Below are 20,502 nucleotides of genomic sequence, written 5' to 3'. Positions count from 1 at the left end.
CTATTAGCTTGAACAACCAAATGCACTGGTTATTCTTGTTTGCAGTTCGACCAATATTCAGCAACAAGGTTGGAAAATGCAGAATTCATCTCCATAAGCTTTGAGGGTTCGTCATACTCCACCAATTCCCCTGCAACACACCATATAAATATGCAACAAAACGTCGTATTACATCTTGTGTTTCACATCACACACGACATGAGGGAAAACGCACCATTCGACAAGACCAGCACCATATCGCTGTCTACGACAGTCGGAACCCTGTGTGCCACAGTTATGACAGTACAGTTAGCAAACTCTTCTCTGATTATCTTCTGCAAAATGGCATCTGTGGCGGAGTCAATCGAGGCTGTTGCCTCGTCGAGAACCAAGATCTTGTTCCATCTAAGAAGCACTCTTCCAAGGCAAAAGAGCTGCCTTTGCCCCATGCTCCAGTTCTCCCCTTCATCACTCACTGCACAAAAACCAAGAAATACTAATATTGGCAGTGGGGAGGTAGTTTGTCTTGATCTGTTTTATTACCACATTTAGTATTTTTACCAGAAGAGTCTAGCAAGTCTGGCAGTTTACTGACGGTGGACTTAAGTTGACATTTCTCAAGGGCCTGAAAATCAAGAATTAACAATGAAGATAAAAACTTCATCTTAAATATGGATTTATGTTACCTCCCATATCTCATCATCAGAATGAAGGCCTAATGGATCAACATTTGTCCTAACACTTCCCCTAAACAGAGTAGGCTCCTGAGGTATAATGCTGAGCTTCAGCCTCAAATCCCTCAGCCCTATCGAGCAGATATCAAGTTCGTCTATGAGGATCTTCCCGCTGTGAGGCTCAACCAGACGAAACAAAGCACTGATCAATGTCGTTTTCCCACTCCCCGTCCTGCCCACCACCCCCACTCTCTTCCCTTCTTTGAAAGTGCAGGTAATCCCCTTGAGGACTATAGGAGCATTAGGGCGATACCGTATCTAAAAAGAGTGTTAAACGTCAGTTTTGGATACCATTCTTCAATAGTAGTTCATTTCTTACCTTCAAGTCCATTAAATCGATTCTACCCTTTCGAGGCCACAAAGATGGAGGCCTGTTATCTGCTATCACAGCTGGTGCCCGAGGAGGTATCTGCATGTATTGTTTTATCCTCTCAACGGAGACGATGTAGTTGGCAAAGCTACTGTACCATCTTGAGAGAAACACCTGCGTGCTGGTCAGTGCGAAGGCATAGGAAAGACATAGTCCTACAAGACCTGTAACAGCAAAAAAAAAATGTCCAAATTAGCATAAAAAGATTGGAAAAGGTTGAGTTAGCAGAAACTTACCTGGAGCAATGTAGTTGTTTGGGACCAATAGTAAGAAAACAGCACAAGTGAACAAGGTGAGGTTTTGAAGTGCCTCAGTCCTCAACACGAGCCATTCCAAGGCCGCGCTTGAGCAAAGGGAGACCTTTGCATTTGTGTCGACAAGTTTGAGGTAGTTCGTGATGAAGATGTCAGCAACTCCGAAAGCTCTTATGGTTGTAACTCCGTGCGCTGTCTCGGACGCATAGTTCATAACGGGGGCTTTTGTTGTTCCGTTTATCCTCATCAGCTCGCCTGCAGATCTTTGGTAGTATCCCTTACATCCAAGAACTGAAATTTTCAGACAATAATGTACTGATGCAAAAGTTTGAGGTTATATAAATCTTACTTGGATATATTTTGAGGATGCAATAGCAAAAAATCCCACAAATAGGACTTGCCATGTGACAGAGGCCATAATCACTACTGTTGCTATGAGCTCAGCTATTCCAGCCATAACTAATTGGAATGCTAATGGGATGTCAAAATCTAGCACACTTAAATCTGATGAGGCCTGATCAAGAATGCATGAGTAAAATCTGATTCAAAAGATTGAGAACTATGTGAAAAATCGAAAAAGGAAGCCGGGAAAAGAATCATACATACACGCGTAAGTATCCTCCCGATTGGGGTGGAGTCGAAGAAGAGCATCGGAGCGTTGAAGATGGAGTTGATGAAACCGGAGAAGAAGGATTCGGAGGCTTTGAGGCCTAAGCAGACTGCAAACAGTGACCTAAAATACACAAAAACTACACTGAGTGATGATATCAGACAGTAAACTTTGACCACTAAGAGGCCACTTTTCTGAGGGTTTTGAACTGAGAATGCCAGCCAGAAGCTTGCAGCAGCCTGCGTTGCCACGAAGCCAAACTGAGATATCGCAGCACAGCAAGCGTAGACTGATCCGTTTGAGACGAAGATGTAATCTAAGATGGATTTCCACCCTATCACTCCAACTTCTTTCTCCTCCTCCTCAGTCAGCTGGAATGTTGGTTTTATCACAATCTCCACCTCACTTTCCTGTTTGCTGCAAGGCTTATCGCCCTTCAAACGTTCCACATCATGCTCGTGTTGATTTGAACTGGACGTGTCATCAAATGATCCCATGCTACTTCTGTGAGCAAACACGAGCTGCTCGAAGGTCGTCCCTTCAATCAGGAGCGCCTCGAAGCCTCCTGATTGAATTACTTGGCCTCCTTCCACAACCTTAGAAGCAAAAAAACTCATCAATGCTGTCGTTACAAAACGAGCAATTACTGTTCAAGTTCATTACCAGAATGTTGTCAACAGTAGTGAGAAACTCCACTTGATGAGTCACAAGAATCACTGTCTTCCTTGCTAGTGCAGTCATCACACAATCCTGCAGTAAAATTGATTCAGTTTTTTTTACTACTACTAAATTGCTCCTTAAACTAAATAACCATTCTTACTTTGAAGAGGGATGCAGCTGTCTGTGCATCTACTGCACTAAAAGGGTCGTCGAGGAGATAGATATCAGCATCGTTGTACACTGCTCGAGCAAGCTGAACCCTCTGCTTCTGCCCCCCACTCAGATTCAGCCCTCTTTGGCCTATCTCGGTGAGATCTCCATAGTCGAAACTCTGAAAATCGTTGTCTAGAGCACACACTCTAATGGACTCTTCGTATTTGGCTTTATCCATCGCCTTCCCAAACAGTATGTTTTCGCGAATAGTCCCACTCTGGATCCAACAAGCCTGAGGTACATAAGCCACTGAACCAACAACACTCACCTGCAAGAAAAACAAAACAAAACAAAAATATTCAATTTTTGGCATCAAGCAAACTTTGAAGAAGCAGGATAGCTTCTTACACTTCCACATATTCTTGGTATTTCGCCTAGAACTGCATGTAAAAGTGACGATTTCCCGGCTCCAAGGCGCCCACAGATCGCGATCTTTTCCCCCGGCTTTGCTTTTAGAGTGATGTCACACAGAGTCAGTGATTTTGCCTCACCATCCCAGCTAAAACTACCATCTTCTATAGAAATTAGGCCTGAATCTCCTTTCCCGTGCATCTTTGTGTCTTCTTGTTTGAGCTCGTCTTCAAGCATGAACGCGTCTATCCTCTTGAACGATACCTTAACTTGGATCAAGGAGGAGAGAGTGTCCGGTATCAGCCTCACGGGCTCAGCCATGGTCCTGAGCGCAGCCATGACCGTGAAGACCGTGCCAGCATCCAGAGGTGCGCTCTCAAACACCACGCACCCGAAGAAAATGACAGACGACACAACTGTCGGAGACATCCAATACAAGACAGTGCTATAAGTCTTCTTGTAGTGATATTCAGACAGCCATTTGAACTCGGTCTGCCTAAAAGACTGGACCATGTTCTTGAAATTCTCCTCCCACGCCTGCAGCTTGATGATCTTCATGTTGTAGAGGATCTCAGAGAATGATCTCAGCCTCTTGTCTTGAGCAGCCATGAACTTGGTCTGAAACCTCTGCAACATCCTTGCAAACGGCACGTTGAGAAGGCCACAGACGACAAAAGGCACTAGACCAGGAAGCACACCGAAGCCCACAACAGAGGAGACGACAGCAATGGCTAGCAAAAGCTGGACTATACAAGTCCAGCCAAGGTGGAGCTGCACCACGAATTCTCCCAGACGATAAGCATCAATAGCGATGTAGTTAGCTATCTCCCCAGTCGAGTGCCTCCGCCTCCCTATGTTAGAGAGCCTGAGCTGCTTAAGGTAGATTGCCACCATCAAAGCAGACCTCATCCTCATCCCAATTCTCTTGGAGTAGAAGTAGAACTGCCGATATGAAAGAGATTCGACAACCTTAAAAGAGATCAACAATCCCACCAGGAAAACACCCTTGCTCAGACTCTTCCTCTCAAGATTCGAGTAGCTGACAAAAGCATAGAGCAGTAACGGTGTAGCCACTACAGAAACTGTTCTGAGCAACGCGCACATCCCAGCCAGCGCCATGTTTTTCCAATATACTCTTGTGATGGCACGCAAGGCGAAGAAATTGGTGCTTTTAGAGCCCTTTTCTTCCATGAGTGAATTCCATGCTTCATTGAAATTCTTGTATGCCAAAAGGGCTTCATCTTCGGATCCAAGGGGAGGAATATCGTCAACGTTTAGAGGCTTCGAGTTACCTAAGGAGAGCAATGGATCTATCCAAGAAAACCAGAGTTTACTTAATAATGAGGCTTCGTCTAAAACCGCACGGTCCTTCTCCAACCTTTGAAACATTAGGGAGATTCAGTGAAGCTGCTGTCCAACACTGGCTGAGATACAATTTCATGAAGAATCCTCAGAGCAATCAATCTGCAAGCTAAGGTGCAATGCAGCTTCTTGAATCTATATATGGTGCAGTGTTACTGAAATCAATAGAAGAAATTAACATTAGCAATCAATCTTGAAGCTCCAATGATTACTAAAATTTTCACCTTTGATAAGAATACATTTAGTATATTTTCATATACAAGTATTATACTAACAATCAGCTATACATACAATCATCATATCATAAATTATCACCCACAAACACATAAAAGACAGTAGCAAAGATTGAAGTGATGGATTAATTATTTCATAAAAATAAAAAAATTATTTCAACCAACCAAATTGAATAGTTTAGAGAAGCAAGAAAGAACATAAAGGGCTGGTTTTATATGTATAGTAGACAAATTAAGGTATGTTTATTTCTTTGAGAGTGATAAATTAATTTCTATTATCCACTTAATTTAAACTGCATGATCAAAACTTTAGGATTTCGAATGAGAATTTGAAGAGGATTGTCAATCCACGTAAAATGCATTTGAATGATGAACAACCTTTCAAAAAATTATTGAAAAAAAAAAGATTTCTGAATTTTATTACAGAAGGATTCGGATGAAGACATGAAGGGAATCCAACCTCCACATTTAAAATGAAAAACAAAAACCCTCCACATTTGATCAAATTTCAGGTAATAGAAATCTGAAATCTCTTGTCTGGCAAAAATGGAAGATGTATATAGCATATGAACAGCATTATTTATTATACTCCATATTATTTCTTTTTCTGGACTGAATCTATTACTACTACAATATAAAGTGTTAGATATTCTTTTAAAAGTTGGTATATCAAGCTATAACATTTATTTATTTATTTATTTTCATTTCTAAAAATCATATACCTATATTTTGTACAACGAGAGACGTCACCACGCCACGATACTTCATTAGTTTTGTGTTACGAAAATCATTACAAATCGAAAATTGGTGTATTGTCATACAACATTATTAAATTTATATTTAAGTCATGAATTAAGTAGAATTTGCTATATTTAGAGCCAACAATCCTTTTCTTTATTTTGGAATATTCGCAAGGAATGCAAGGAACGGTACATGAAACTTTTTAATAAATCAATTTTAGTATTTGATCATTTTATGTAGTACTAGTACTAACCAGTATATACTCCCTCGATCCCATAATAATTATCGCTCTTTTCTATTTTGTGCATTGAAATTCACGTCGTTTCAAATGTTTCTTTTGGAGGGAGTATGTTTACTTTTGCAGTGGTGCGCGCCACCATGTGCATCGCGAGGGGAATTTTGCGGCAGTCTTCTTATCGCACCATGCCTATAGCTTTGCTCGTGGGGTGCATATTTTGGATCAACCACCATCAGGTCTTAATATTTAGCTCCTTCATGATAGGTTAGGCATTTCTTATTGTCGTTGATTTACTTTCTTTTAAGGCTTAGCCTACTTTCTTTATCAAAAAAAAGAAAAAATACTCCCTCTGTCCCAGATAATTTGAGACACTTTGACTCAGCACACGGGTTTTAAGAAATCTAATGGAAAGTGGGTTCAAAAAGTTGGTGGGATGTGAGTCCTACTTTTTAAAGTATTAGTTTTATAATAAAATATGAGTATGAATGAATCAGTGGAATATGAGGTTCACTACCAAAAATGATAAAAGTGAAGTGGGAACAAATTATGTGGGATGATCCGAGGAAGTAATAAACAAAGGAAAAGAAAAAAGACTTCAATTTCATTTTGAAAAAATGAAATTTTGTTAGAGACGCCGTCGCCGTCGCCGTGATATGCGGCTGGTTTAAGAAAAATCAGTGTTTTATAATCCTCTGCATTTGAGCACGTTGCTGCATTAATTTCATACACCCCCACCACCATTTTCCTTCCAACTATGCAAACGATCCAAACAACAGATCTCACACACTAAAAAGTTTCAATCTTTACTTCAAAAATCTAGTAAATTAACCTCCAAATCACCATGTACCACCTCAAGTTTAGCTCAAGAACCCTTCTTCTCCCCGCAATTCTACTCCTCCTCCTCACCTCCGCAGCAGTTTTTTCAGAAATCGAAGACGCTGATGATCTGGGAGACATCGATGAACTCATCGCAATAGACGACGAGCAAGAAAACGGAGCAAATTCGGAGCCCGCAGCTGCGAATTTTGAAACTGGGAAGAAATCGGAGGTGCTGAGCAGAGCTCAGAGAGTAGTGCTTGAGCTCAACGCCGACAGCGCGAAGAGGGCAATTGAGGGGAATGAGTATGTGTTGGTTTTGGGGTACGCGCCGTGGTGCGGCAGAAGTGCTGAATTGATGCCGAGGTTTGCTGAGGCGGCGAATGTGCTCAAGGGTTTAGGGAGTAGGGTTTTGCTGGCCAAGATTGACGGCGATAGGTACTCGAAGGCGGCTTCGAGCATTGAGATTAAAGGGTTCCCAACTCTGTTGCTGTTTGTCAATGGCACCTCTCGGCCTTACACCGGTGGATTTTCATCGTAAGCGTTTCGAATTTTTGATTGATTGAAGGTGTAAGTGGTGGAGTTTGATATTTGGGATCATAGATTATTGCATTGCTATAAATCATTGTGATTTTGGAACTAGTTTATGTTATGTTATTGCATTGTGTGTGATTTGTTATGAAGTTTTGTGGTTCCAGTCAAGATTCTTGGTTGAGAAGAGGATGATCTGTGATGAGTTCATTTGCATTGGTGTAGTCATTTGTAGATATGTGTTTGATGTAGCTCTCTCTTGGTGAGATTTTGTGAAAAGGGAAGAAATAGTGTTGTGGACAAGGAAGAAGACCGGGGCGCCTGTTATTGGAATAAGCTCGGTAGCTGATGCGAATGAATACCTGAAGCAGCACTCTACATATGCAGTTGGGCTATTTGATAAATTTGAGGTTCGTGGGTGTTAAGATCTTGAGTTATTTCAAAAATACTGATTAGTAGTAGTACTTTTCATCTCTTAGTCCAGTTACTTTGTGATGTAGTCTTTAGTCTATGTTGAAATAGAAGACATTGCTAGCGAGGGAGATGCTGCATTGGTCTTGTTTTATCTATAGTTTGCATCTTGTTTGATCTAGCTGGTGCAGACTTACTAAATAATACTAGATCGTATATTCAGGGGCCTGAGTATGGGGAGTTCGTAAAAGCTGCTGTTGCTGACAATGAAGTCCAATTTCTAGAAACAAGCAGTGCTGAGGTAGCCAAAGTATTATACCCTGTTGGCACGCCGATTAAACCTTTCTTTGGTCTTGTGAAAAGCGAACCAGAGCATTACACATCGTTTGGTGAGTTCATTTAGGCAAGACAATCACAACTTCATTTCTAATGTGCAGTTTTGTGTTATGCAATAACTCTAAAAAAACAATAACACTGCATAAACCTCCATGGTTTTATCTATCTTATTATTCGAACGTATTATTTGGGCTGAAGAGGCAATTGTTGTGGCTTACAGACGGACATTTCAGTTCAGACGAAATCTTGCGGTTTTTGGAGAACAACAAGTTCCCGTTGGTTACTATAATGACTGACCTGAACTCCGCTAAAGTATACTCCGGCACGAACAAGCTACAGGTTGCTCTTCCATCACTTGCAGATTATTTTTACTTTTTTCCAGTTTATAAAAAATCAGTTAGTTCATCTCTAAAATTAAAAAAAAGGATTGAAATGTATATCAACGGTTGAAAGTGTACTTTTTAATCTTCCTTGTATGTTCAAACTAGGTGTATGTCTTCGCTGAGGATGACGACTTGCAAAAGTTCCTTAAGCCATTACAAGAAATTGCGAAGAAGTTCAAGTCACAGGTCTTCTACTCTTAGTCTTTCCTTTTGCCATCGCATTTCTCTGAAATGTTCCTGTGATATTGCAGATGATGTTTGTAGCTGTAGATATTAGAGAGGAAAATCTCGCAAAGCCCTTCCTGTCTTTATTTGGACTTGAAGACTCGGATGATTCGGTGGTAAAATTCAATTCTTTCTTGCATATTCTTCTTGTATGATTATTGGTTTAAATTTCTCTATCATTTCCTTCTTTTTCGTCTGCAGGTTGTTTCTTTTGACTACAACAGCAACTCGAAGTATCTGCTGGAATCAGATATAACATCAAGAAATATTGAAGTAATAAATTTCTTCTGTAATGTTGTGGATTTCATCTATCGTGTAATTTCTCGTTCGGTCATTGTATGTATTGGCATTGCAGGAATTCTGTACCGGCCTCGTGCAAGGAACATTGAAACCATACTTCAAGTCACAAACAATTCCTGATAATGTGAGTTCCTATAAACCACTGCTAGTATTAGTTCATTCCTGCATAACGAATCGTTATTTGTGAGATTACATTATCCTGATTTGAAAAAAGAGTATATATTTTGAAGAGTCGACGTGTCATGTTTCCCAAACAAGATAAATGCTTGTCGAATTGCTTTAATCGGGTATGTACAAGTTTCTTTAACAGCATTAGTAACACGACTCAAATTTCGTTCCTGCAGAAAAACTCCAGCATTCTGACTGTAGTGGGAAAGACATTTGATGAGTTGGTCCTTAACAATCCTGCAAACTTAGTTTTGGAGGTTTGTTTAGCTTCGCGCTTCAAAGCCTTCTTCACTTGTTTATGTTGATGAAGTCTTGACACTGCTCGTTCTTTAGGTCCACACACCGTGGTGCATCACCTGCGAAACCACGAGCAAGCATGTCCAGAAACTGGCAAAGCACTTCAAGGGGTTGGATAATCTGGTCTTTGCAAGGATAGATGCTTCAACTAATGAACATCCAAAATTGCAGGTAAGACGACATCTCATCTACTCGTACCTTCAATCCTGATATAACTTTACGAATTTAGCTAGAACATTTCATCTTGAAAATTGAAATGTATATGCAGGTTGAGGACTATCCAACTCTACTCTTCTACCCTGCAAACGACAAGTCAAACCCGGTATGCCATAGCTACGTTTCTTAAACTTTCCACTCCTTATAGTCGAGCCTTGTCTTTTTAACGTGTCTCATACGCAGATCACGCTCTCCACAAAGTCCAACTTGAAGGACTTAGCTGCACTTATCAACAAAATTTTGAAAACTCAAGATGACGCGACCAAGGATGAATTGTAATTCGACATACATTGTTGGAAGCCGATTTGCCTCCAGAGTTGTACGAAGAACAAAACCCAGAGATGATATTTGTAGATGGAAACGATTTGTGAACTTATACTGCATAGAAAGAACCTATATATTTATATCTATAAAATTTAGTTTGTAACAAGTCCAATGATAACAAGAGGGTAGTTGGACATACATTAACTCTTGATTTTAGTACTTATGTCATCAAGTACTTAAATATAGCTTCTTACAACGGCGAAAAACAAGACAAAAGTTTAGTACAAAAGTCTGTACATGAAATTGAGGCAGCAACTAAGGCTTGTTGTCGTATTCACAAAAGTTGTAAAACCACAAGTCATGCCCACGGTCTTCGCTTCCGATGATGTTTTCAATTCCAACCCAACCTGTACAAAACAGAGTAGCATAAACTTGCATTGCTCTCCTCGTTCTTGGCAACGAAACACGATAGAAAATGAGCATACCTAGTGAAATCGCGCTCACAAAGATGGTGAAGGCGAGGATGAAGATGATCAACGACGCCCTACCAAGTATTTTAACGAGCTTTCTGACCACGTGGAGCCCCACCAATGCAGCAAAGGTAGCCACTGCAACAAAATAAAGGGCTGCAAGAAAAACCGAAAGGAAGTTAGCTGTCTATAATCGACATCACAGTGAGGTTTCTCAGCATCCGAAAGGTGAAAGAACGTGCCATAGGATGGAGGGAAACGCCTCAAGAGGTAGTATTGTATAACAGACATGGATGCCGAGAATGCCATGACCAGTGTTGCTGTGGCACTCGAGACCTGCATTTCAAGAATTCGAACAAGTTAGCTATATCATCAAGTCTCAAATGAGAAAAAGTTTGGCTTTGTAAGTTTCTCAATGAGAAGGAAAGAGATGCACCTGTGGTGGAACTCCTAGCTCGAGAAACAACGGACCTAAGATGAATCCCCCTCCGAGGCCTAGAAGACCGCCTACGACACCAGCTAATATTCCACAGAAACAACAAAGAATCAACTGGTATACTGTCCAGTTAATTCCCGGTTGTCCTTTGGACTCAATCACGCTCCAACCCTTATACAAGCAGACAGCCTGATATCCCGAGGCTCCGATTGCAACGGGAATCTACAGATGGAGAAAAGAATGAAAAAATGCGAAAAACACAAAACTAGAGCTACTCCAACGCGTATGAGATGGAGATATTTTACCTGCAATAAAGTTACTATCCAAAATGCAACTGAACAAGTGGTCATAAAGTCCTGGAGAAACGTCATAATGTTAGTGAAGAAGAAAATTTTGAGCAACAGAAAATCAGTTTAAACTTGACAGATTAAGTCAGGGATGTACCCTGGAGATGTGGAGCGAGCAGATAACGAGCCAGACAGCGAATAGAAAGGCGAGCTTCTTCCAGGATACGTTGTTGATAACGGAAACCTGCAGAGTTATCCAATCCAGCTCAGCAACTAATCTTTCTGAGATGTTGAAGTTTTTATCTCGTTACCTCTAACGGTTTTTGCTCATTGAGATTCACTCGATTTTCATCAGTGGGGCCTGTTGGTAGAAGCTTGTATGGCGCTTCTCCGCTTCCACTATTTTGTGCTGAGATTAATAAAAAAACATTAGCGCATTCAAAAAAAAATTTTAACGAGCATAAACAATTCAAGAATCCGACTTACAGTCAGATGCAAACCGCCTAGCAGCTTCCTGTAAGGCGAAAGAAACAAGCAAACTGATCAGCCTAAAGCTGTATCATGAAAATTCCAAATAAGTAGAAAATTTACAGCACCTTCTTTATTATGGTTTCTTTCTTCCATGTTTCGACACCTTTGAAGAAAGCCTTTGCCGAGGTAGCTGTCAAATTGCATAACGAATAAGCAGTTAAGCATTCTCGTAATTCGTTTACGAGAAAAAAGGCAGAGAGAGGCGAGCATATGTTAGTTACCTATGAAGAGAATTATGAGCAAGACAGTAACCATCCATTCTGCCAAAATCACATTGAAAAAAACTCCAATGCTAATTCCAAGAATCAGCATTGGCTGGAAAAGAAGAGCTAAATCATAATCAATTATGGGGAGATCGAGGGAAGGATGGCGAAGCTTGATGTTGTAATAGACGGTAGCAAGTGCAGCACCGGTTATCATACCTGATCAAGAAAACGACACAACGCTTAAAAAACAAACGGGTTAAAATCCTACATCAATGAGCACATTCTCAGCCATATATACACATGTGTAAACTAGTCCATGTCTAGCACTGAATCTTACACTTTGATATAGCAGTTGATGTTTTCGGGTCGAACCCGACTATCAACACCAGCATCGGAACGAAAATTCCACCTCCACCAACACCTCCAACACTAGCAAGAGCAGCACCAAAGAATCCAACCACAGTACCAGCAACTATTCTCCATCCAAACTCCATATCCTACAAATTACAACCCTTTCATCAAATTTCACAGCACTAAATAGTGAAATTTCATAAACAAAATTGCTAAATAATTAAAAAACTAACAGGCCAAACAGGTCTTGCTTGCAAGCCTCTACTTTGCTCCAAGAAACTGGTAATTCTTGTGAAATAATCAGATTCAGAGGCACCATTTCCTTCAGTAGTCACTTGCTCAAGATTCTCCTGAGCTGAAACAATCCCACAAGCTAAAGCTAGTAAAGCAATCAAAATCAGAGCTTTTCCTGTCAAACCCTTTTCACATTCTGCTCTTATCCCAGCCATGAATTCCTCCAAACAAAACCCTACTTGTTTCTTCACCCTGCAAAAAAGATCAAGAATGTTCCCTGAAACCCATGTTCCAAAATCAACTAAAAACACAAACAAACATCAAAATTCAGGGCAAGGAAAGATGTAGGGAGTTGACCTATCAGAGTGAAGAAGCTCAGCAACTTTGAGTGAAAAAATTTTCTTGTTAATTTGGGTGGTGAGAATCAAAGCCTCAGAAAGATTCTATCTTTATTTCTACTACTACACAAGAAAACAGAAGTGGCATGCAATTATGCCAACATGTTTCCCCCTCTTTACTTTTCAATGCTGCAATTCAAACGAATAAGCTAAAAAACATACCTTTAAATGTAGTTTGTCTCCGGCTCGGTGGCTCAAGCTTCTCTCACCATAAAAAACGGAACTGTAGCTTTCAAAAGAGAATCTTTTCAAATCCTTGTGATGAAATTACTCATGATGAGTTGATGACTTTCATCTCTGCCTTTTTTTCCCGATGTTACTGATATATTTTGGTAGTATGAGTAGAAAAATATGAGAGAATTGAATTTAATTATGGTGCTCCAACTTTATAGTAGTAGGAGTATTAATTTTTGTGGCTCAGAGCATTCATGATTCATGACCATGAGACAGCTTAGTAGTTGTACTTGCTATCATTACTTTTCTCTTTATAGTAGGAGTATTTTGATAGGGGAATTTACTTATATTAGTTAGTTAACTATTCCTTCATTTTTGTTATGAAATTAAATAAATTGAGAACTATAGGTAAACTAAACGTTTGCTACTTTAATTATACATCATCAAAGTTATTATTAGTTAGTTAAATCAGTTGTTATTATTATTATTATTATTATGATTAAATTTAATTAGAACATGAAACATAAAAAGTGGAAATAATGAGTGTTATAAAAAGCATGAATAAAGTGCAAGAGGACGAGTTGGCAAATCCATAATCTCACTAGGCCCATATTATTAATTTTTTTACTTTTTGGAGGATTATATTTATAACTATTGAATTTTCTAAGAAATAATTAAAAACATTATTAAAGTCCCATTTGACCCACAATAAATTCAATGATACAAAAGCTCCATACCAATGTAATTGCATCGCGCCTCCTACATCACAAAATAAAATACTACTCGAGTGGTCATTTTCATTTTAAAGAAAATTGTAATTAATATAATCACATTCTAAACTATTGATAACAAAATTATCCAAATATAATGCCCCGAATTATTAATTTTTTATAATACTTTGAACACTGATATTTTAATCTAGATTTGTTCTATAAAGATATGCCTTAATTTGTTCACACTGTACTTTTTTTTTTCTTCATTTGGCATGAATAATGCATGATGATCATGATTAATATATTTTGCCAACTACTCCACGTATGATTTTGATTTTTTATGATTAATCTAAATTCAGTTATATTATATAGTCTCATGAAAGTTGAGTCGTTTCATTTTTTAACTCGTTTTGAAAAAATTGTAATAAATAGTTAGAATGGATAAATAATAAAATAAAATTGAGAATAACGTAGATAAAAGGCTCTACGTTATTTTCAAATTTACTTTATTATTAATCCACTTTAACTATTTATTATAATTTTTTCAAATCGAGTGCAAAGAATGAAGTGACTCAACTTTTATGAAACAGAGAGAATACTAATTAGCATCAATTTGATAGTACATTGATATCGATTTCAGTTTAATTATAACATAATTATCTATTCTTTACAAAATCTGAATGAGTTGGTCAACATTTCAATTATACATGTGGTGATACACAAATATTAATATCGCTTCATTAACTTTGACACTTCATATATTCTAAATTTCTAATCTATATTATAAGTTGAGTTCGACAATATTCTAAATCACAAGTCAAGTCCAACTAATTATATACAAGAACTTATTGATTTGGTTAATCAATTAGTCATGTTCAAGAAGCTTCTCATCATTTGAATATAGTATATAACATAATCTAACAATCTACCACCAATAAAAATTAATCATATAATACTATATCAAGTGTCAAAATCAACCATCTACTTTTTAAATTGCAAATCCCACAAAAGAAAGAAAGCTGAATTGCCTACTTTTATACTCACAGTAACAATAAACGTAATGAAATTATTATTTAATTGGACGATTACTACAATTGTCAAATGTAATTACGTACATCATTAACGTAAACTGCATGACTCCCACGCATAATCTTCTCCTAAACACAGTTTACGTTTGTCCTAACCTATACGCTACCGCCACGTCGATATTTCCTAATCTGCCCCTCTCGTTTCCGCATATTCTCCATCCAACCCCAGCGTGTCGCAATCCGTCCACGTAAGCGTGGGAGTGGGCTCCACCACCACAACCGTAATTCTCTCCGCGTCGCCACCTCCCTCCGCCTCCCAACCCCCACCACAAACCAAAGCGCCCTTCGCAATCGCGACGGGACGGCCGCGGAGGAGTCATCTCCGCCGTTGAATCTTGAATTGCGTGATCTAACGGCTTCGGATTACGGCGACGGCGTTGAGTTCCGGTGAAGATTACATTTGCGCGATTTTGGTAGTCTTTTTAGCCCATTAATATTATTAAATTTAGTTTTAGAGAATCTATCTATTTAATTGATATAATAGGTAAATCCAAAACTAACATATGTGCATTTTATGATTTTGGCCATATATTTTATCTTTTGAATTTTTCATCCTGAATATTCCAACTCGGATTACAATTGGTCCTACAATAATAATTCTGTCAATTTTTAAACGATTTTAATCCGATTTTAACCTGAATGAGACTATTAAAACTATCAAATCGGTCAAAATTGGATTAAAACTGTTTAAAATGGACATATATTTAGGACCAGTTTTAGTACTAATAATTCCGTCAATTTTTAAACAATTTTAATCTGATTTTGATTAGTTTTTAAATGGTTCTAATCTGAATGGGACTATTAAAATCATTAAAATCGGTCAAAATCGAATTAAAACCGTTTAAAATGGACATATATTTAGGACCAGTTATAACATTTACTCTAATAAAATCGTGTTTTTTTTTTTTTTTTTAACAACTAACCTTATTTAATACTCCATACTACTTCCAACACGAAAGTCAATGTAACAACCAATATGACACATATTTGATCTATCTCCATAAAAAATATCTAAGGAGGTCGATATTTCTCATTACAAAATTATTTTTTATACAAAAATTGAAAGAGAAGTAGAGTATAAGGACATTCTCATGATCTGTCGGCAACATATATACGTTATTGATTATGCGATGTACAATATATTGATAGAGATAATCAGTTGATAATTTTCTTTAACTGATAACTAACAACTATGTCAACAATTTATGTTAGATGTGAACACGAAGATATTTGTATGTTAACTAAATGTAGTTAACATACGTTTTGATAAGTTTCTTTTATTGATAACTAACAATTATGTCAACAACTTACATTATAGACGTGAACACGAAAACATTTTGTATGCCAACTAAATGTAGTTGATATATATCAACTATTTTGTCTTCGTGTTGACATTTATAACATAAGTTGTTGACATAGTTGTCAGTTATTAATTTAAGAAAAATTATCAACCTAACCTATAACCTGACCCTATATTGATGTATAGATATTTTACGGTAAGTTTTATTCATTTAATCCAATTACTTTTATTAAACATAAAAATTAAAATAAATGGATGGTCGTCATTTCAATTCAAATGTTATTTCCCGGAAGTTTCAGGCTTATTAAGATATGAAGTAATACTAAAATTGTGGGAGATGAAAGGGTAATGAGAACGTTAGGTATGGTGAAAATGTGGAAAAACAATGGTAATAAATGACGAAGAATAATGACCTAACCAAAATAAATTAATTGTTGTCATATTTTATTCATGCGATCAATTAATTGCATGTTTACAAATCACCATAACTTATGCACGACTCAAACTTAGATCAGTGATTGAAAATAATGTGACTGCGCCAACGCATTCTTACAAGGAAAATATATAACAATCTCGATCTAAAGACAATAGCTTTCTTATTTACTCCACTTAGTACTACTATTAGTTATTTATCAATTTTATATGCCCTAATAAATTTTCTAGTATTTCCATGAGTACTTGTTTAATGGCGGATCTACGTTGAAATAAGGCAAATTCGATCAAAGTTTGTGACTTAATTAATGGAATATGTGGGAGAGTTTCTTTAAAACGAAAGTAACTCTTGTTGCAAAATGATTCAAAATTATTTAATGACGTCCTCTTCGAACTAACATTTAGAAAACGATGTTAAATCTCATGATGGGCTGAAAATAACTTGGGCTGACAATTCTAGGGTACAACTCTAGGGTACAAGTGTTGCACTTAAATCCAATTCAATGAGTAGTTAAGAAGTATTGTTGGCCAACGGATCGTAGCGCAGTTGGCAGCTTGGAGTTGTGATGACCTTGAGGTCACGGGTTGAAATCCAACTGTGGTCAAACAAAAAAAAAAGTATTGCGGATATGATGTACTCCCCTCCATCCCACAATAGGAGTCACTCTTATTGTGGACACGGATTTTAAGAAATGTAAAAAATAGTGAGTTGAAAAAGTTAGTTGACTATGAGACTCACTTTTTTATATTAATTTTATAATAAAATGTGAGTGAAGTGAGTAAGTGGAATGTGCGACCTACTTATTTATGGTAAAAATGAAGTGTGACTCTTATTGTGGGACGGACAAAATGATAAAGAGTGACTCTTATTGTGACGGAGGGAGTAAATTGTAAAGGAACAAAATCATGGTTTTAAAAAATACCTACCAAAACAGTACAAAATAAATTACTACTATGATGTAAAGGAACCAAAATATGTGAAGAAATAGTCGGACAAAAGAAATACCAATGCCATTAAAATGGCTGGCATTAGCACATCAAAAGTTGGGTTATCTTACAAATGGTGAAGTAATTAATAACTAATGACTACGAAGTAATATGACAACAACTAATTATCAATTTCTTCATAATCACAAAATCCCTAATTATCACAAATTTAGCAACTTCTTGTAGACATCTGCCCCATTCTGTATACCCATCGCCAGGTCCCCCAATGATATGATTTTCTCTCCTGGCATGGCCACTTTCTTCGCCTCAATCAGCATCTGATCCAGCAAATGTGCATTCAGCAAGCTACGTAGGTTTCGAGGCGTAAGCTCAGCTATCGTCCGAGCGATACTGTCGGTGCTGCAAGAGCTATCCAGCTCAAAGCCACATAACAAATCATTCTCCTCTTTAATGCTTGCCTTCCTCTCAAGAATCATGGCAAGATCTTCGCAAGTCAAGTCGTCGAATTGAAGCCTCGCTGAGAACCTTTTGTACAAATTGAGGTTGCACTTCATGTATTGGTTCAAGGCAATGTAATTCCCGGCTAACACAACTGATGAGTCTCCTGCGTCCATCGCAGCTATGAGCTCCTCCTGTGTATCGGAATTAATGAGATCTTCCTCATCTATGTTCACGAGCAGCACGCCACCCTCTGCATCTTTCATCTGGTCATGTCACAATGCTCTATTATGCTGTGCGGCTTAAGGAAATTAAACTATTGCATTATGCTAAATGAAACAGTTCTTAACCTTTTGATTTCCTTGCATTTCAGTCACAGTGTATGAAGCCAGAGCTCCGGCCAAGTAAAATAGTTTGCCAATTATTCTAGCCACTGTGGACTTGCCTGTTAACGTACGCATAAAAGGTTGCATTAAGAGCAGTAAATAGTCATAGAAAGCTATGAAACAAACATGAACTCTTGAGAAATCAATTATGTTACGGTTATACAGAGCATTGTGGAATGTCGAATAGTCTAATGAGTAATGACAGTAGTATTTTCCATTTATACACACCAAGCAAATTAGTTCCACAGAAGACTACATTATATCCCATTTGCAATAAAGAGTGAAGCCGTTTCCCGCCTTCGCAGCAATCTCCTAGCTGCTCTTTTCCCACATAAACTTCTTGAGCCTTATCTTAACAGCTAGGCAACACTGTTGCTGGCTAATATTTTCACATTGCTTGATCAACAAAGTTCATCCATAAGACCTTTTCATTTTTGCCCAATTTCAATAAAATTGTTGTCTTTTTAACTAAGGCAATGAGAAACTTGAGTCCAAGATGGAATTCCTACATACATTTCACAAATTTCCCCCATATAACAAGGCACATGAAACTTATATTAATCAAGTCAACAGCCACTACATTGAAAGAATCATGAAGCATGACAGTTAAACTCGGAAATAGCCCTAATTCCTGCGAGTGATTACGATTCAGGAGGCGTACCTGTTCCATTCCTGCCGACGAACACCATGTGAAAGGGCTTTGGAGGTATAACCCTAATTCCATCGGCGGCGTCCTTCTCCGCATCAGTAATTTTATCCACAATTGATTCCAACTGCCTCTTGATCTCCGGCAGTCCCACAATACTAGAAATTTCACGTTTGACTTCATCCAGCTGATGGCATAGAAAAACACGAAGAATTATTTGATTGTCATCCAAAATTACTTGTGAAATTAAATGTAGGAAAGAGGAGGGGAGATCAAAATCAAGTTACCGTGGGTTCGTCTTCGTAGAAGGTTTCACAGTTGATAACCGACATTTTTTTTCCCGGTGTTGGAATTTCGTTGCAGGGTTTTTGAATGTCAGAATTTTGGGCGAAATATCGAATCGCAAAGACGACACGCGGAGTATAATTTTAATTTCGCTATTAATTATGAATAATATTGTTAATTGAACTTTTAATCGCTAATGAAAAAGTTAAGGGTGTCATGTCATTCAATCCAACACCACAATGTACAAAAGCATAAAAATATTCTTGAAGTGTTCATCAAAATCATCGATAAATATAATGATTATATACCCAAGATATAGAAAAGTACTAACAACACTTAAAAATAGCATAAAAAGTATTCAACCTTAAATTCGACTCTAAACTACACCAATAACGTCTACCTATTCATAACGTATCTCTTCTATATCTCGTCTCATGTGGACATGACAAACTCACTATATTGCGGATACTCTTATTTAGATAAATTACTACTCCATATGCCTACTTTTCTTTGTCCTTTTTAATGTTTTTTGCCATCTTACCAAAATTAATTCATTTATTTTCTTTAAACTTTTTCACAACATATTAGCTACACACCTTTTCTTATTTACAATTTATATCCCAAGGCCCATAATTTTTTTCACAACACATTACCATATAACTTAAAAAATCAGTAATGATATGAGTGTAACTTTGAACTAACACTATTTCAATATATTTTTTTCATTTTCTACTAATTATACTTAAAACTCACGTAGTTTGTAATGAGAAATATTTTACAGAGAAATGTGGGAGTATCGAAATCAAAGACCATCTCAAAATAATTTTTACTACTCCTTTTGTCTCATGCTCCCTCCGTCCCACAAAAGATGTCACACTTTCCTTTTTAGTTTGTCCCACAACAATTGTCACATTTTCCCTTTTGGAAAAATTTCTCTCTCACATGAATGTAAAAATTATTTTCTCTCTCTCCATTTAACACATAAAACAAAACCTCCTAAAATCTCGTAACGTCCCACAAATATGACATCTTTTGTGGGATGGATGAAGTACTTATTTATAAAATTAGAAACTCACTCCCTCTATTTTACTTGTACTATTTTATAACTTTATTTTCTCCACCCCTAGAAACGCAAAATAAAACTATAGATATTAATGAACATTGATAAATGGATCCATAATTTTAATTTGTTGGAGTTGTATTTTTTAGGGAGAATTTACAAGCCTTATGTAGGCTAGAGAATGGTGAATAATCTAGAATTAGGGAAGATATTCGAAGTTAAGATCAATTCTCTGATTTTCCTTCCTTTTTTTGAAGATCCTGATTTCTTTCTAACAAATACTCCCTCCGTCTCAGATAATTTGGGACACTTTGACCCGGCATGGGTTTTAAGAAATGTAATGGAAAGTAAGTCGAAAAAGTTAACTCCCTCCGTCCCAGATAATTTGGGACACTTTGACCCGACACGTGTTTTAAGTGGAAAGTGA

At 37.6% G+C, this 20,502-nt stretch overlaps 4 protein-coding genes across 5 annotated transcripts; 1 reads left to right on the top strand and 3 right to left on the bottom strand.

The window, feature by feature from the left end:
- Nucleotides 1-5: 5 nt before the first annotated feature.
- Nucleotides 6-4,631, bottom strand: LOC125207720 (ABC transporter C family member 8-like). Its single transcript, XM_089061959.1, has 11 exons — nucleotides 3,169-4,631; nucleotides 2,768-3,088; nucleotides 2,611-2,697; nucleotides 1,944-2,543; nucleotides 1,687-1,851; nucleotides 1,320-1,614; nucleotides 1,033-1,247; nucleotides 666-971; nucleotides 541-604; nucleotides 215-454; nucleotides 6-130 (listed from the first exon to the last, which is right to left on the bottom strand). Exons 1-11 carry the CDS (start codon nucleotides 4,558-4,560, stop codon nucleotides 30-32), a joined length of 3,786 nt encoding a protein of 1,261 aa, XP_088918085.1. The 5' UTR covers nucleotides 4,561-4,631; the 3' UTR covers nucleotides 6-29.
- Nucleotides 4,632-6,368: 1,737 nt separating this feature from the next.
- LOC148923871 (protein disulfide isomerase-like 1-6) lies at nucleotides 6,369-9,858 on the top strand. Its single transcript, XM_089061133.1, has 12 exons — nucleotides 6,369-7,098; nucleotides 7,373-7,502; nucleotides 7,727-7,892; nucleotides 8,060-8,178; nucleotides 8,328-8,408; nucleotides 8,474-8,563; nucleotides 8,649-8,720; nucleotides 8,803-8,871; nucleotides 9,092-9,172; nucleotides 9,249-9,383; nucleotides 9,481-9,534; nucleotides 9,612-9,858. Exons 1-12 carry the CDS (start codon nucleotides 6,587-6,589, stop codon nucleotides 9,705-9,707), a joined length of 1,605 nt encoding a protein of 534 aa, XP_088917259.1. The 5' UTR covers nucleotides 6,369-6,586; the 3' UTR covers nucleotides 9,708-9,858.
- Nucleotides 9,859-9,864: 6 nt separating this feature from the next.
- LOC125203191 (sulfite exporter TauE/SafE family protein 3-like) lies at nucleotides 9,865-13,004 on the bottom strand. 2 transcript variants are annotated; one of them, XM_089061135.1, is made up of 13 exons: nucleotides 12,768-13,004; nucleotides 12,207-12,459; nucleotides 11,960-12,119; nucleotides 11,638-11,838; nucleotides 11,482-11,546; nucleotides 11,372-11,399; nucleotides 11,197-11,294; nucleotides 11,043-11,129; nucleotides 10,904-10,954; nucleotides 10,599-10,820; nucleotides 10,405-10,498; nucleotides 10,178-10,318; nucleotides 9,865-10,099 (listed from the first exon to the last, which is right to left on the bottom strand). In XM_089061135.1, the coding sequence occupies exons 2-13, from the start codon at nucleotides 12,420-12,422 to the stop codon at nucleotides 10,008-10,010; spliced, it is 1,455 nt and encodes a 484-aa protein (XP_088917261.1). In that variant the 5' UTR covers nucleotides 12,423-12,459; nucleotides 12,768-13,004; the 3' UTR covers nucleotides 9,865-10,007. The 2 variants fall into 2 exon arrangements, with proteins under 2 accessions (XP_088917261.1, XP_088917260.1); XM_089061134.1 differs by lacking the exon at nucleotides 12,768-13,004 and adding an exon at nucleotides 12,565-12,720.
- A 4,300-nt stretch (nucleotides 13,005-17,304) lies between these two features.
- On the bottom strand, nucleotides 17,305-19,180 carry LOC125204764 (uncharacterized). The gene is made up of 4 exons (XM_048103491.2): nucleotides 19,018-19,180; nucleotides 18,746-18,917; nucleotides 18,049-18,143; nucleotides 17,305-17,964 (listed from the first exon to the last, which is right to left on the bottom strand). The coding sequence occupies exons 1-4, from the start codon at nucleotides 19,060-19,062 to the stop codon at nucleotides 17,461-17,463; spliced, it is 816 nt and encodes a 271-aa protein (XP_047959448.1). The 5' UTR covers nucleotides 19,063-19,180; the 3' UTR covers nucleotides 17,305-17,460.
- Nucleotides 19,181-20,502: the final 1,322 nt, after the last annotated feature.

The sequence above is a fragment of the Salvia hispanica genome, chromosome 6 (genome assembly GCF_029641045.1).
Source record: "Salvia hispanica isolate PSC_SH4W2 chromosome 6, Shi_PSC_v1, whole genome shotgun sequence".
NCBI lineage: Eukaryota > Viridiplantae > Streptophyta > Magnoliopsida > Lamiales > Lamiaceae > Salvia > Salvia hispanica.
This window is presented reverse-complemented; position numbering and strand designations above follow the sequence as displayed.